General features: G+C 38.9%; 1 protein-coding gene across 7 annotated transcripts in view; it reads left to right on the top strand.

The window, feature by feature from the left end:
- Window positions 1-282: 282 nt before the first annotated feature.
- The window catches only part of map3k15 (mitogen-activated protein kinase kinase kinase 15), a 185,897-nt gene continuing 169,443 nt past the window's right edge, over window positions 283-16,736 (top strand). For 5 of the 7 annotated variants that reach the window (XM_039745534.1, XM_039745533.1, XM_039745532.1 and 2 more), the window contains exon 1: window positions 283-1,268. In XM_039745534.1, the coding sequence (XP_039601468.1) occupies window positions 965-1,268 (304 nt within the window). In that variant the 5' untranslated portion in view covers window positions 283-964. The remainder of the gene's footprint in view (window positions 1,269-16,736) is intronic. The other 2 variants (XM_039745536.1, XM_039745538.1) reach the window with 1 other exon arrangement.

Raw genomic sequence — 16,736 nt, 5'->3', positions numbered from 1 at the left:
CACATAAGGTCAGTGTATTGTCGTCATTAAACTAAAATGCAGGTCTTTGTAATGTGGGAGGACAGCGTGCGTACCCGGAGAAACACATTCAGAAGAGGAGACTGAATGTGTAAACTCCACCGAGACTTGCATTTCGAGTTGTGCCACCAGGTCCCGTGAGGCTCGCTCTAGCGTCTAGATGCCTGCTTTATTTTTAGAAGAGTGCGCAGGCGCTACCTTGGAACAGGTTCAAAACGGCACATTAATCCCCGAATCCCACCCTCGATAAGACAGGCCCTTCAAAAAGTGAGCTGCCGGAGAGACCCTGACAGCTTGTGGATCCGCATTTCCTCAGCGGACCGGCGGAGGAGTCGCTGGCCGATTTCTCTTCCGCATTAAGTGTCCCGCAGACGTCATCAGGAGGACGATAACCAGGATCATCTAGAAGCAAAATAAAATCATTTACTGGTCGTTTTTTGGGAGGATTGAAAGAAACACTGAAGAGAAAAACGCATTTATTAAAAGTAGAGGACGTATCCTTTACTGCCTCTAGATGCTTTTTTACAACGAATAATTTGCATTTTCTTCATCAGACGGTCGACTGTTAATCATTGAAATACATTCAAAGAGCAATTTAAAAGAGAAAAAACGTGTACTACTTTTTAACGTTTGACTGGAAATTCCAAGCCCGAGACTGCTGTTGTGTTCCTGAGATATTTTCAAGTTGTAGCTTGCTTGTCTGGAGGCATTCTGTGCAGTGCAGCTGAAGTGGGTAAAGCGCTCTTGGGAAAGAATTATGCGTGGGATCTGAGATCAAGTATTCCGTTGGTGTGGGACAACTAAAACAATGGCGCTTAACTTACCTGCGCCCCGGCTAAATACTTAAAAAGTTGTAACTCGCGGCGGAAAACGAATACAAGAAGCCAGCGACTTTTCGAAGGCTTTCATTTCGTTCTGAATCGCTAGCGCCGTGTCAGCTACTTCCATGGAGATTGGCTCGTCTCAGCCCGGCGCGGAATCGGGAGGGGATCATGCTACGGGTAATGCTACGGGGACCGGAGAAAGAGCTGAAATCAACAGTCCATGCCCCCCGTCAAAGCAGAGGTCACTACGCGTGGTGTACGTTCTCAACGACGGATTGAAAGCGGTGGCTGCCAACAGTCCGGAATCGGGAGCCTTGCAGTGTTTACAGAGGGCATGCGATGCAGAGAGCGCTATCCTGGCAACTGTCACCTTCGGTCGCCTAGACTTCGGGGAGACCTCCGTGCTGGACACCTTTTATGATGCAGGTATGTACTCGAGAACAGTTTATTGTAGCAATGCAAGTGTTTTTTTATTTCTTCTCTTTTAGTGCACAATCAATAATGTGATACCCTCGGCAGCTTGTCACCTGTCAACAGCCTTTACCTGCGATGCACTTTGGCATTAGCTTTTTTTAAACCTGCAGCTCACATCAGAATATAAAGTTGGCGAGCATTGCTTGTACATTAAGTGAATCTAATTGAATACACAAACTTCATTTAATGGACAACTTCATGAACACCCTTTCTTAACTGCACCGTGTTACTGTAGGGTGGTGGAGTGACTGTATACTTAACGAGCCTTGACCACTGCCTGCAAATACTGTAATCGTTTTCATGGTTGGAAGAAAAAAATCCTCCAATTAAACTCTCTCAGCACTCTTAGAGAATCCTTTGCACACCATCGGAATAGTGGGATAAGACCCTGGCCGCTTCGAGGAGTTGGCGATTTCTAAGTATGCAGCACCATCGTGCGCATTTTAGTCCTCGATTTCATTTTCCTCACGTGGTTCATTTATTAGAAATCCAGGACTTGCAATGCGAGAAACTTACATCATTGATGGCTATTTCAAGTGCGCGCTAAAAGATACATAGTTTAACCGCAACGAGAACAATCTGCAAATGTAGATCCTGTAAAAACACGCACTTCTGAAGTGTTTAAAGAGATTATAATTGATTTTAATTTGTGTTTTATGCTGAAGTCTCTGCAGTCGGCTAGTACGTTCAGTGGGTAAAGCATCGGGGCATCAGTTAATGCAACCCAGGCTTAAATGTCACTCTGGCACACTCTGTGATGACACATGGGGCTCATAATTATGTAATCATTTAACTATCATGTGTCACATTTTGGTTTAATGAGGCCTTCTTTGAAAAGTGATGCCTTCGGGGACGGTTTGTACCAATTTTAAATGTGTTGTAAGGTTACAAACACGTGTTACTCAGTTTGGCCACTGATGACGAAAGACAATGCGTGTGGTTTTATTTACAATGGTGGCGGGTAAACGAAGTTAACAGGCGCTCCGTCCCGCTAGTTAGTCCGATTTTTTCCTTCCACATCAAGTATCGCTGGTATGTTTACCCGGAGGTTGTCTGTTGTTGTTGTTTGCACCAAACAATGGGCCTGACTGACTTCTAGTGACACTATCAGTAATTTGATTGAGCAGATTTAGGTAATTGATAGTGACTCCGATGTAGTATATGTTAGTGCAGCACTATGTTTTCCAATAGTGTATCTGTGTGAAAGAGTCAATCGGTTTTACTGTGGTGCTCAGAAATTACATTTGAAGTGTCTCCAGCATTGTTATTTTAGCCCAGAAAATTTATGGTCGCCTGTGTAGTGTGAGTTTGAGACCCAGAGCCTTGTAACTGACCGAACACAAACCTGTTAAAACATGTAAAATAGTAATAAGAAGTATGTGTATATATTTTTATATATAATATTATGAAAAATAGCACTACGTAATTGCGTGAAAGCGTTACAAGTGCATATTTGATCTACTCATGAAATAATGGATTATTTTTGCTGACAATTGTTTTCATAACCAGGCAGGTGTACAGTAAACACAGTAGCCTGAGACACCTGCTCAGGCATGTCGACTACCCAGATCACGTGTTTGGCAGAATTATGTCTTTATATTATTTGTAATGTGCTTATGTGTTCAAAAGTTAAATATTTGTCTGTTACAGTTTTGTGTTTTTTTAATTTGAGTAATTGCACTGTATTTTGAGTGAATAGAGCCATATAAGAGTAAATTGATTTGGAATTAACCTTCCCTAGGTCATGTGGGCTTTAAACGTGCTTACTTTTTTCTTTTCCAAATTACCTTTTATTTGAACCAGACTGGCTGTCCAGAAGCAGATTACCTGATGGTTTTACGATCCTGTGATATTTAATTTAAACCTTGGGAGGGTTGGGTTGCTTGCAGCTGTGATCCTCCTTATTCTAACATAAGCACTTATAAATATTATAAGGGAGATTGTTAATGAAAACATGGATTTCTAAAGTTATTCCTTAAAAGTATACCTCATTCTATTTGAGCACTCAATGCTTAAAAACGTTAAAATCAACCTTACAAATCTTATAAATAAACATTCTCCTGGCTGCAATAGGCTTTTTAAATTTTTGCTACTTTTCTGCCCTCAAATTATTTCAGTTGTTTTAAAGTTTATCTATATTTCTTACAATGGTGTTTACATTTTGAAATGTACAAAATAAAAATGTACCAGTGTTTGATAATATTTTAACTGGAAATGATAACAATAAGCACTTTCATCTTGCCTCCTATGATAGAGAGAGAGCATGACACTACAAATTAGAAAGTTCTACTGGAAAGAATCTTCTTTTATCTTTAACTTTTTAAAAGGTTTATTTTTGTAAATATGAAGGTATTCCGTAACTATTATTATAACGGTGTAAGTCATTTTGAAGAACAGTGTGGAGAAGGAAAATTTCAAACTTATTTAAATGCAAGCAACACATGTACAATGTTTGTTGTATTGCCACAGACTGTTGTAAGTTTTATATTAAGCCCATATCTCAAAAAAGAGGAAACGTAATCTTTAAGTCATTTTATGTTATTTTGTGTTAGTGTTCATCAGCATAATTAAAAATTAGGCAAAGGTTATTTCCAGGCTAAACAAAATTGAAAAGAAGATTTCAGCTGTAACCCTTCATCATTATATTTTGTTCTGAATACCCTATGAAGGATGGCACAAAGTTTTTGAAAGTGTCTTAATGTATTATTTAACACATCAGATGTACACATTAAACGTAACTAGGAAAATGCCTGTAAAATTAGATCACAAATGATGAATTCATATAGTATGTTGTACTACAGTGATGTAGTTTTGTAAACATTTTAAACAAGATGTCCTTGAATCTTTATACAAATATGTTATAGAGGTCTGTGATGATAAAACATACCATTCTGTAGTGTATTTAATAAAAAAAGCAAAAAATAAAGGGTGTAAATATTTTGGAGATGTTCACAATCACCTTAGTATACGCATTGGCTATTTCTGTTTACTTCACAGTATCCATTACTTTGAGCAGGTTCAGGCTGGCTCTTCAAGCAGGGAGCAGAAGGCTGACACATGTGCCAGGAATGTGCACCTTTTGTAGATATTTTTTCATAATTGCATAACATTCTGAAACTGCCTAATCTAAATCAGAGTCACGATCATAATAATATTTAAGGTGCATTATTTTTTTAATCGTATGCTTTCTGCATGTACCTAGAATTGCACTACATTGGGGTAGGTAAACCTGGTCTTGGACAGACAGTTTTCTTTAAGCAATTTGACAAACAAAGCTACTTTAAACTAATATTTGAAACCTGTTGTTTTTAATTTTATTTAATAGATATTTTCTTGCATTTAAGAGAACCTGACTTGTGAATACTGTATTTCTCAAACATATCCTCAAAGATTTATATTCTTTTTTAGATTTCAGTACTACATTTGATCTTCATAATTTCAACAGTAAAACTTATTTGCTTTAAAAGCAGGCCACCTCTGATAAGCTGACACTGGTGTAACCTAAAGGAGAAGACTTTATCATTCACACTGGGGTTTAATTACACCTTTTTAAAAAGAAATGGTGATCTCAACAACACATACTTGCATTGATATTTGTAAGCTGGACAAAATAACTTGTATTTGATTTATGGTACTGCATTTTGAGGGACTGACAACCTGTCCATGGTCCATTTATTGCACTTCTTTCTTGTGACCTTGTAATGGAACAGGCAGATCCAGAAAACTGAACGATAGTCTTTTGAAAGCACTGTTTCAGGGGCAGTATCATATAAATATGGATAGTAATAGACCTGCTGTATCTGTATTTTAATACATTTGATTGCCAGTAATATCCATATACCCTAGTCTGCTGCCAGAAGTGGTGTGTCATTTGCAGTTTGTTTTTTCTAATTACGAAGCTTTAGCTTGTAAAAGTTGAGAAACCAAGCTTTCCAATGGTGTGTGTTACAGCTCTGCATGTCATGGTATATGTTACTTGTGTCTGTGTCACGCAGCTCCAGTGCAATCTGCCTTAATGACATCACCTATCTGTGAAGTGGCAGCATCTTGTGTGGGAGGAATGCCATTTTTTTCTTAATCAAAAGGAAGTTTTATTGAGATTCCTGGAATCTTCTGAGTCAGTCAGAAAATGAATTGCTGCATTTTTCATCCAACCAGGCAAAAATAAGTCACTCGGCCATGCTCATGTGGAGCATGGCTAAGAATTCTGACTGTGTTTGTTTAGTTCTTTGTACCATTTTTTGTTTGTTTGTCATTTTTATTTATCTCTGTAAAAGATCTCTAAGATTTCCACAGATTTTGCAATAGAAGAAATACTTTAGCTAGATAGCAAAATGTGGTGTTTTGTGGTAGCATCATGTTACCTTGGCAGTGGCTCCAACAAAAACATTTTATTCTGTAGCACATTTTCATATTAATGATATAGCTCAAAGTGCTTTACAAGATGAAATTAAAATTAGAAATAGCTTAATATAAGAATGAATAAATCACATAAAAATATTAGATCGGAATAAATCAGTATGCACATACATAACAAGATGGTTGGGGAGGACAGGGAAAAAAAAGAAAAACTCCTAGTGTTTGATGCTGGAGAAAAAAAACAAAAACTGCAGGGTTCAAATGCCAAAAGACTGCCAACCCCTACTGACACAAGTTCCTCCAACCCTCAGTATGAAGTAATACTATTGAAGGTAGTTATTTCTTAAATGATCATGAAAGCCAGATTAAAGAGCTGTGTTTTTAGTAATTTTTTGAAGTGTTCAACTATACTGGCCGAGTATATCTCTAATTTTAAAGTTTTCCATATTTTTGGTGCGTAGAAACAGAAGGCCACCTTACCAGTTCTTTTATGATTCACTCTTGGAGTACTGTTTCAGGCAATGTTATAGGATCTAAGATTACAGTTAGGAATATTGGGGGACAAGAAGTCAAACATGCTGGATTGTTTAGAGCCTTATATGCAATTAATACTTTTAAAATCAATCCTAAATGACTCGGGACCATAGTGCAATTATGCTACTGATGAGATATACTCAGATATTCCTCTTTTAGTTAAAATGGTTACTGCTGCAATGAGGGCTAATTTCATCTGATTTTTTTTATCTTGATAGGATTGCACTGCAATAATCTATGCCTAGATTATTTACTTCTGACCTTATTTGTAAAATCCGATCGCCTAATTTATTGCTAAGGTCCTCACTATTTTGTTTGCTGCCAATAACTGTAATTTCCAGCACAGACACATATAATATGCAAGTTTTATCTGTTTTATCTACTTCCTCACATTTTCTGCAGTTTGTGTGTGTGAAGAGGTTGAACGTTTACCTCTCAGGGTTTAGGCTGCCATCGTGTGCATAGAAGTTTCAGAGAAAGTGGCGTCATCCTTTTTTGTCCTCAGGGCGGATGAGTCACTGCTTTTATGCAGTATACTCTTAAACACTAATATAATATATAATGTAATATATTTGACCTGTTATACTGGTGGGTATGTGTGTGACCTGTTCTGGCATAGAACATTTGGTTTTAAATATTGGGTAAATATTTTTAATAGACTGGTAGTTACAGTGCCTATTAAAAGCATTCATCCCTTTGGAAGTTTTCATGTTGTATTTGTATACATCATTGAATCATGGTGGATTTAACCTTTTTCTGATTGTATTAAAGTCACTTCCAGGTACAAAATCAGTGTCTTTTAATAGGCGAGTTCTTCTGTCCATCTTAGTTGTCATCCCTTGAATATTAGGTCTCTGTCCTTACTTGAGTGCATTTCACATCTTCTGGCTCAAGAGGTCTATAGAGGGGACTTTAGAGAGATGTCAGTGCAACTCTGATATGCAGCTTTGATATCAGATGAAGTTCTGGCAGATCCTGGTACAAGCTGGAGTTCAGTCACTTAGTTTGGAATATAAGTGGGGGTTTTGTGCAGCTGGATCTGCCTGTTGCATCTGCTTTCTTAACAGGCCCAGTGTGCCACTAAAGACAGCAAAATGGGCAATGCCCACTTTGTCCTACAATGCAAAACTGCCATGTATTTTCATCCATATTCTATGGTTTTATATTTTTCTCTATTTTTCTCCATTGGCTTTATTTCTTGTTTTCTCATGGTTTTAAGTAATAGATGTATAAAATACTTTCAAAAAGCATTCAGACATCTTCATTGTTGATATATTGTGTTATGCTGTGGCCTTATGCTGCAATCATTTTTAATTCACTTTTTTGCTCATCACTCAACACTCATTTATCCATAATGACAAAACAAAAACAGGATTTTTTGAACTTTTCCAAATTTAAAAATATTAAACTGAAATAGATACAGGTATTTAAACCATTTAACCAGTACTTCATTGTAGCACCTTTGGCAGTGATTATGAACTAGAGTCTTCCTGGGTATGATGTGACAATCTTCACATAACTGGATTTGACTATTTTATGCCATTCTTCTTTGTAAATCTTCTCATGCTCTCTCGGGATGGACGGAACCATTGGTGGAGAGCTGTTTCCAGGTTTCCTAAGATATGTTCAATTGGGTTAAGTGTGAGCTCTGTATGGGCTTTCATTTGTCATCTGGCCACTCTTCTATAAACCCAGATTAGTGGAGTGTTGGAGTGATGGCTGGTCTTCTGTAAGTTTTTCCCAACTTACCACAGGTTCGCTGGAGCTCTGCCAAAGTGGCCATCAGATTTTTGGTCACCTCTCTTAATATGGCCTATCTGCCCTGATTGCTCAGTTTTGCCAAGGAGCCAGCTCTGGAAACAGTCTTGTTGTTCCAAGTGTACTCCATTTATGAATTACGGAGGCCACCATGCTCTTGGGTGCCTTCAATGTTGTAGAAATTGTTTTGTTACCTTCCCCTGATATATGTCTTGATAGAACCCTGTCTCTAAGCTCTGCAGGTAATTCTTTCGACCCCATGGTTTGTTCTTTGTTCTGAAACACATTGTCAAGCGAGGGAAATTCATAGACAGGTGTGTGCCTTTCCTAACTACGTGCAATCAATTCAATTTACTGCAGGGTGTAGAGCCCAGGTGCCCAAGTGTCACTAAATGCTTTTGTCAATATGATCTTACAGGTTGTTTTTTACATTTTTTTTAAATGTAATCTTAAGTTTAAGTTTGTACATTTTCTTAAAATCCTGTTTGTGCTTTGCCATTTAATTTAAATGTTTTTATCACAATACTGCAACATAACAAAATGTGTAGAAACCGAAGGGGTCTGTATACTTTCTGAAAACATGCCAGAAGAGTGAAAACTAAATTCCAGACATTGATCTTTTTACAAAGTCATTGCAGTCCATATTAGAGAGGCATCAAAAAACAACTGTAAAAGATGGACACTTGTGTCTCCACTGTTGTTTTATTCTTTAAAAATGTCAATTAAAATGGTTTATGCAGGAGGACCAACATATTTTTTTTGGGTCAGGAAATAAGCAATAAAATTAAAAACAATTTTCATCCAGGTAATCTACTTTTCTTGGTTATTACGAAATGTGTTATTACCAAGAAACTTGTACCTCTTACTCAAAACAGTAACTTTTTGATATGAGTTTTTCTTTTTCTTTCTTGGAGTAAGTTTCCCTGACGATTTTACATACAGTACTTCTTTATTCCTCTATTCTCCTACACACTGATTAATCAGAAACCACTAAGAATGTGAAAATAGTATAAGGCTTAAGGGATAACTCCACGTTTTCCACTGCAACAGGTGCAATCAAGGTGACTTTACTTCCGCGTTAAATCCATTGTGAGCAACAAATTTTCACAGAGTTGATAACAATAAAATGTCTGTATGGATTGTATTAACTACTTATTTTACTTTCTCATGTGTTTTTCCCCTATGCTATTTTACACTGTGCATGATGCTGCCTATTCAGTCTGACTTCTTAGAGATTCACTTGTCTACTTTCTCATTACAATATATAGGTATTGAGCATCAGTCAGAGCAAAAAATAATTGGTTATGCTGTTTCTGTACCGCAGAGAACATGTGACTTCATTCTGTACAAAAAAGGATGGTTCCAAGAAACTTTCTTCAAAAGTTGTTTAAAGTAAAATGGTAACCACACTTAGCTTGACATGCTACACATCCATCTAATTATTTTATGTGTTCTTTCCAGCTTTGCTTCATTTTCAACCTTTATATGCCAAGTCTTATTCTCCTAGAACATACTTTTAATTAAATTCTCACTTAAATTCTAAAGAATGCTGGAACAATGTGGGAAAATTAGACAAAAATTTAATTGTCTTTAAGATGAACTTTTCAAAACTTCTTTAGGATATGGAAGACATTTCTCAATATTTTTCTTAATTAATCTGGACTTGCTAAATCTCTTCTAACCCTTGAAGTGATGCAGTATCTATGAGTCTTTACTTCCAATTGAACCCTTCGGATTTCTTGTTCTCTGGATGATTGAGGGGCGGACATATTGGATCAGAATTCAATAAATTTTATGTCTGGTTGATTTGCAATTCTTTTGTGTACAGTCGTGGCCAAACGTTTTGAGAATGACACAGACATTAATTTTCACAAAGTTTGCTGCCTCAGATTTTATGATGGCAATTTGCATATACTCCAGAATGTTATGAAGAGTAATCAGATGAATTGCAATTAATTGCAAAGTCCCTCTTTGCCATGAAAATGAACTTAGTCCCATAAAACCATTTCCACAAAAGGACCTGCATTTCAGCCCTTCCACAAAAGGACCTGCTGAAATAATTTTAGGGATCCTCTCGTTAACAGAGGTGAGAATATTGATGGGGACAAGGCTGGAAATCACTCTGTCATGCTGATTGAGTTAGATTATAGAGGTTCAATTGTTGTGAAGAAGGCTTCAGGGCACCCAAGAAACTCCAGCAAATGCCAGGACTTTCTCCTAAAGTTGATTCATCTGCGGGATCGGGGCACCACCAGTGCAGAGCTTGCTCAGGAATGGCAGCAGGTAGGTGTGAGTACATCTGCACTCGAAGTGAGGCAAAGATTTTTGGATGATAGCCTGGCGTCCATCAGGGCAGCAAAGAAGCCATTTCTCTCCAAGAAAAACCACAGGAACAGACTGATATTCTGCAAAAGGTACAGGGATTGGACTGCTGGGGTAAAGCCACTGATGAAGTCCCTTTCTGATTGTTTGGGGAATCCTGAAAAAAGATTGTTCGGAGAATAAAAGGTGAGCGCCAATAAGATAGATAGATACTTTATTAATCCCAAGGGAAAATTCACATAATCCAGCAGCAGTATGCTGATACAATAAAACCAATATTACTCTTTAATTTAATAAAAATGCATGTAAAAGCAGACAATAACTTTGAATAATGTTAGCATTTACTCCCCAGGGTGGAACTGAAGAGTCGCATAGCGTGGGGGAGGGACGATCTCCTCAGTCTGTCAGTGGAGCAAGACAGTGACCGCAGTCTGTCACTGAAGCTACTCCTCTGCCTGGAGATGACACTGTTCAGTGGATGCAGTGAATTCTCCATGATTGACAGGAGTTTGCTTAGCGCCTGTCACTCTGCTACAGATGTTAACTGTACAGCTTTATTCCTACAACAGAGCCTGCCTTCCTAACAAGTTTGTCCAGGCGTGAGACGTCCTTCTTCTTTATGCTGCCTCCCCAGCACACCACCGCGTAGAAGAGGGCACTCACCACAACCGTCTGGTAGAACATGTGCAGCATCTTATTGCAGATGTTTTGGGACGCCAACCTTCTAAGAAAGTATAGTCGGCTCTGACCTTTCTTACGCAGAGCATCAGTATTGGCAGACCAGTCCAATTTGTCATCCAGCTGCACTCCCAGCTATTTATATGTCTGTGCCCTCTGCACACAGTCACCTCTGATGATCACAGGGTCCATGAGGGGCCTGGGCCTCCTAAAATCCACCACCAGTTCCTTGATCTTGCTGGTGTTCAGGTGTAAGTGGTTTGAGTCGCACCATTTAACAAAGTCTTTGATTAGCTTCCTGTACTCCTCCTCCTGCCAACTCCTGATGCAGCCCACAATAGCAGTGTCGTCAGCGAACTTTTGCACGTGGCAGGACTCCGAATCATATTGGAAGTCAGATGTATATAGGCTGAACAGGACTGGAAAAAGTACAGTCCCCTGCAGCGCTCCTGTGTTGCTGACCACAATGTCAAACCTGTAGTTCTCGAGATGCACATATTGAGGTCTGTTTGTAAGATAGTCCACAATCCATGCCACCAGGTGTGAATCTACTCCCATTTCTGTCAGCTTGTCCCTAAGGAGCAGAGGTTGGATGGTGTTGAAGGTGCTAGAGAAGTCCAAAAACATAATTCTTACAGCACCACTGCCTCTGTCCAAGTGGGAGAGGGATCGGTGTAGCATATAGATGATGGCATCCTCCGCTTCCATCTTCTCCTGGTATGTGAACTGCAGAGGGTCGAGGGCGTGGCGGACCTGTGGCCTCAGGTGGTGAAGCAGCAGCTGCTCCATGGTCTTCATTACATGTGACGTCAGAGCAGCAGGCTGGAAGTCATTCACCTCACTAGGACGTGATACCTTTGGGACTGGGGTGAAACAAGATGTTTTCCAAAGCCTCGGGACTCTCCTCTGTTCCAGGCTCAGGTTGAAGATGCTCTGTAGAGGACTCCCAAGTTCCAGCGCACAGGCCTTCAGCAGTCGTGGCGATACTCCATCTGAACCCGCTGCTTTGCTGGCACGAAGTTTCCTCAGCTCTCTGCTTACCTGCACTGCTGTAATTGTGGGTGGGGATGTCTCTCCTATGCTGGTATCAGCAGAAGGATGGTTGGAGGATGCAGTACTCCGAGGTGAGAGTGGATTAGGGTGGTCAAACCTGTTAAAGAAGTTGTTCATTTGGTTTGCTCTCTCCACGTCTCTCTCGATGGTGGCACCCCGCTTCGAGCTGCAGCCAGTGATGATCTTCATCCCATTCCACACTTCCTTTATGCTTTTATTCTGCAACTTCTGCTCCAGCTTTCTCCTGTACTGCTCCTTCGCCGCCCTGAGCTGGACTCGGAGTTCCTTCTGCACGCGCTTGAGCTCATGCTGATCACCGCTTTTAAAAGCGCCTTAGTAAAGCATCCTGAGACCATTCATGTTTGGGGTTGCTTTTTAGCCAAGGGAGTGGGCTCACTCACAATTTTGCCTAAGAACACAGCCATGAATAAAGAATGGTACCAAAACATCCTCCAACAGCAACTTCTCCCACCCATCCAAAAACAGTTTGGTGAAGGGCAATGCCTTTTCCAGCATGATGGAGCACTCTCCCATAAGGCAAAAGTGATAACTATGTGGCTCCAGGAACAAAACATTGAAATTTAGGGTCCATGACCAGTAAACTCCCCAGACCTTAATCCTATTGAGAACTTGTGGTCAGCCCTCAGGAGGCGGGTGGACAAACAAAAACCCACAAATTCTGACAAACTCCAAGCATTGATTTTGCAAGAATGGGCTGCCATCAGTCAGGATTTGGCCCAGAAGTTGATTGATAGCATGCCAGTGCGAATTGCAGAGGTCTTGAAAAAGAAGGGCCAACACTGCAAATGTTGACTCTTTGCATAAACTTAATGTAATTGTCAATAAAAGCCTTTGAAATTTATAAAATGCTTGCAATCATACTCCAGTATACCATAGAAACATCTAACAAAAAGATGTAAACACACTGAAGCAGCAAACTTTCTGAAAGCTAATACTTGTGTCAATCTCAAAACTTTTCGCCACAACAAAAAAAAAAAAAAAAAATTCAATGGTAATCTAGAATAAGAAGTGATAGGATTCACTTAATCTATTACTTCTTTGTGCTTGTAGACCACTTTTTGGTATATCCCTTTAGGATGGTGATCACAACATGACATGTCATCCCCACCATTTAAATTCAATCTGATTGCATAAGTATTAGGCTCTAATACTTATATGGATTTTTTTTTCTATTGGAATGCATGGCACTTTTTAGCCAGTGATTGTGCTAACCAGTTAAAGAATAATTCAGTAAAGAACATGTTAAAACTGATAATAAGAGAAGTAGCATTTGTGAGTTTGTGTTTGTTGCATGCATTTGTGTCAATAAAGCTTTCTTTGCTGTAGCCAACAAAGACCTATCTAACACACACATCTTGTGCATCTATGAAAGGCTGAAGCCAGAAGGATGATGCCTTTGATAAGCTAAATGTGGTTTCCTTTTTCTTAAGATATAGTTCTTGAATAGTTTATTGTATATGTTCATGTGCATTGCAAGTGGACTGCTTCCTTCCTAATCTTTTGTGACCGTTAGGTCAGGTGCCTTTTCAGGAATTACACTGTCATGATGACAAAGCTAATTTTGTGAGTTTCCCTTTTTTATTGTTTACTTTTTACATTTGGGAACATTTTTAAAAAGCAAACTAGAGTCATCACAGTTAGTATCTGTAGAAATACAAGTTAATTATGACAACAAACACAGAGGCATGGGCTGTTCTACCTTGTTAAATTAGCCAGACCCATATCTTGGTCTTGGAGTATTCTTCTAGCTGGTCCACTGTCTAGTGCTTAGCTACTCATCTGTGTAATATGTGTTGCTTAATCAGTGCCTCAACAGGAAGCGTCCTCTTGTATTGAGACAGAAAGGGAAAATATTTCATTGGATGGAGAGTGAATACAAAAAATGCTTTAAAAATGAATCACGTGTTAATTAAGGCTTCCTGACATTGCTCCCTACCAGTTGTTCATGCAAGTGTTTTTTAAGTATACGATACCTACTGAGAAAGAAAAGTAGAAATCCTTTGCCTATAAGTTTGGGTTTCTTGTATATTTTGTTAGCTGCCGTAACTAAAGGTTATCACTTTAGTCTGTGCAAATGTGATAAACTTAAGTGTGCCTTTTTGCGTGGTGGTAAGTAGGGGTAGTTGCAAGTGAACAGAAGATGTGAACAAAGAGATCAAAAAGATTGGATCTATTTATAAGAACACAGAACCGAAATTTGACAAACCAGCAGAGACCAGTCTGTCAAGCTTGTTTTCTTGGCTAACAACTAAACTGTCTCAATATCTCATCCAGATACTTCTTTAAGGTTGTCAAGGTGTCTGCTTAAACTACATGGGATGATAGTTTGTCTGGATTGCCACAACTCTTTGAATAAAGAAGTGCTTTCTGGCTGTTCAGACCACTAACTTGGGTTCTCTGGAGATAGTGATAGAGAGAAGAATGCCGGGAAAGATGTTGACTTTTAATAACAATGTCTCACACCCTCTGCATTACAGCCTAGTCAAAGTGCATAGCACCTTTATTGCAGAACTGATTTTAACATTGTGAAGCAGCAGTACATTTGTGTAATGTGTGAAAATTATATAATCTGTGTAATGTTAATGTGTATGATGGGATTTTCTCATTAAATGGATTTGGACCTCAACATGGAGGAGTTAAAAGGGTTTCCTGTGTAGACAGGAAGTCATTCATTATTGACTACATTTAAAGGAAATATGGGAATTAACCAGGAAGAGGGTAAACCAAATGTGTAGGACAACTGGTAAAAGCCAGTGAGGGGATGAAAGTATGGAGGACTATTTCGGCCAAAATTTAAAAAAAAAATGCGCAAATAAAAGTACTGTGAAATGTAAGCATAAATAAATAAATGCATCATGAAATGAAGCCTTAATAAAATTTGTCATGAAATGAGAGCATAAATAAATAAATGTGCCACGAAACATGTTTTTTGTTGCTTATTTATTTATTTCATTTTGTCCGTAACATTCCTGCAAACCGTCATGAAATACGACTTGAAATAAAACTGTCACTTTCACTCGTCAAAGTTGAGAGGGTGGGCTCTAACACGCCCTCTAGTTACTAATTGGTGAATCGATAGCACCAGAATTAATTAGAAAAATGCTTACTACTGCCGATGAAATGGATTCTGCCGAAGATATTACGTATTTCAGAGAGAGAACTGAAGATTTATCGGAAGAAATTACAATGTTGGTGGCCCATATAGATGAAACTATTTTTGAAATTATCGAAGAACTGGTGGAACGGACTCGACTTCACTCCAGTTCAGGTGACTCAGTTCCCTGCTCTAGAGTCCATCCTTTGACATTCCAGCTGAGTCAATAGAACACCTTCTGTTATGCGGTTTAAAAGTACGACAGATTGCAGATCTATATGGTGTATCGGAGAAGACAATCACAAGGCGAATGAGCCAGTTTGATATATGGTAAGCTGCAACAGCTGTATTAGTTTAGGTACTTTGACATGGAATGCCCAAAGCAGCGCCAACTAATATTTTGAACTGAGTATTTGACCCTTGTTTTACGAGTATAAAGTCAGGTGCATATTCGCAGCTACTTTTTCAAACAACTCTACAGCTCTGATCAGTGGCAAAGGATGGACGTCCAGAGCAGGGAACTGTGTCACCTGAACTGGAGTGCAGTCGAGTCCGTTCCACCAGTTCTTCGATAATTTCAAAAATAGTTTCATCTATATCGGAGTCTAAAAGGGCCGCCAACATTGTAATTTCTTCTGATAAATCTTCAATTCTCTCTCTGAAATACGTAATATCTTCGGCAGAATCCATTTCATCGGCAGTAGTAAGCATTTTTCTAATTAATTCTGATGCTATCGATTCACCAATCAGTAACTAGAGGGCGTGTTAGAGCCCACCCTCTCAACTTTGACGAGTGAAAGTGACAGTTTTATTTCAAGTCATATTTCATGATGGTTTGCAGGAATGTTATGGACAAAATAAAATAAATAAATAAGCAACAAAAAACATATTTCGTGACACATTTATTTATTTATGCTCTCATTTCATGACATATTTATTTATTTAGGCTCTCATTTCATGACACATTTATTTATTTATGCTCACATTTCACAGTACTTTTATTTATTTACGCATTTATTTATTTATTTAATTTTGTCCGAAATATTCCTCCATAGAAAGAACGCCAGAAGCGTAAAGAATTACAGTTAAAGTTTCAAAGGGAGGATTATATACTAATGTGGCCCTTGAGTATGGGAGTGGAAGCAAGCTTCTTAAAATAATGTGGTCAAATTTGGTATTCACTTTCATGGGAAAGGAACTGGCAGGAACTGTCTAATCTCTTTATACATGTTGTAGAGACCTGGTTATATCTTGTTTACTGAATGCAGAGTTAAGTGGGTCGAATAAATATAATGAAGTGACTCCTCTACCACTGAACTGTATTGTCCTTTATTGTCATTGTCCTATATCTATACACTAACCAACCAACGGTGTAGCATACGCCGCATAATTAGCAACGTGATCAGTCAACGTGGCTCACAACTGCATGTGGACAGTAGCACTGACCAAAGCGAGTGAGGATGTGTTTGGTGACATGTTGCGGGCGGGCATATAAGCAAGCAGTGCGCATGCCTCGAAAGTGAGGGTGGACGCGGGAGGAGGGTAAGAGTTGGCATGCGGGGCTCTGTCGTGCATTCCCAATGATGCGAGAGGAGGGTTAG

The sequence above is a fragment of the Polypterus senegalus genome, chromosome 2 (genome assembly GCF_016835505.1).
Source record: "Polypterus senegalus isolate Bchr_013 chromosome 2, ASM1683550v1, whole genome shotgun sequence".
Taxonomy (NCBI): Eukaryota; Metazoa; Chordata; class Cladistia; order Polypteriformes; family Polypteridae; genus Polypterus; species Polypterus senegalus.
The sequence above is the reverse complement of the archived record's forward strand: the minus strand, read 5'-3'. Positions and strand labels throughout refer to the sequence as shown.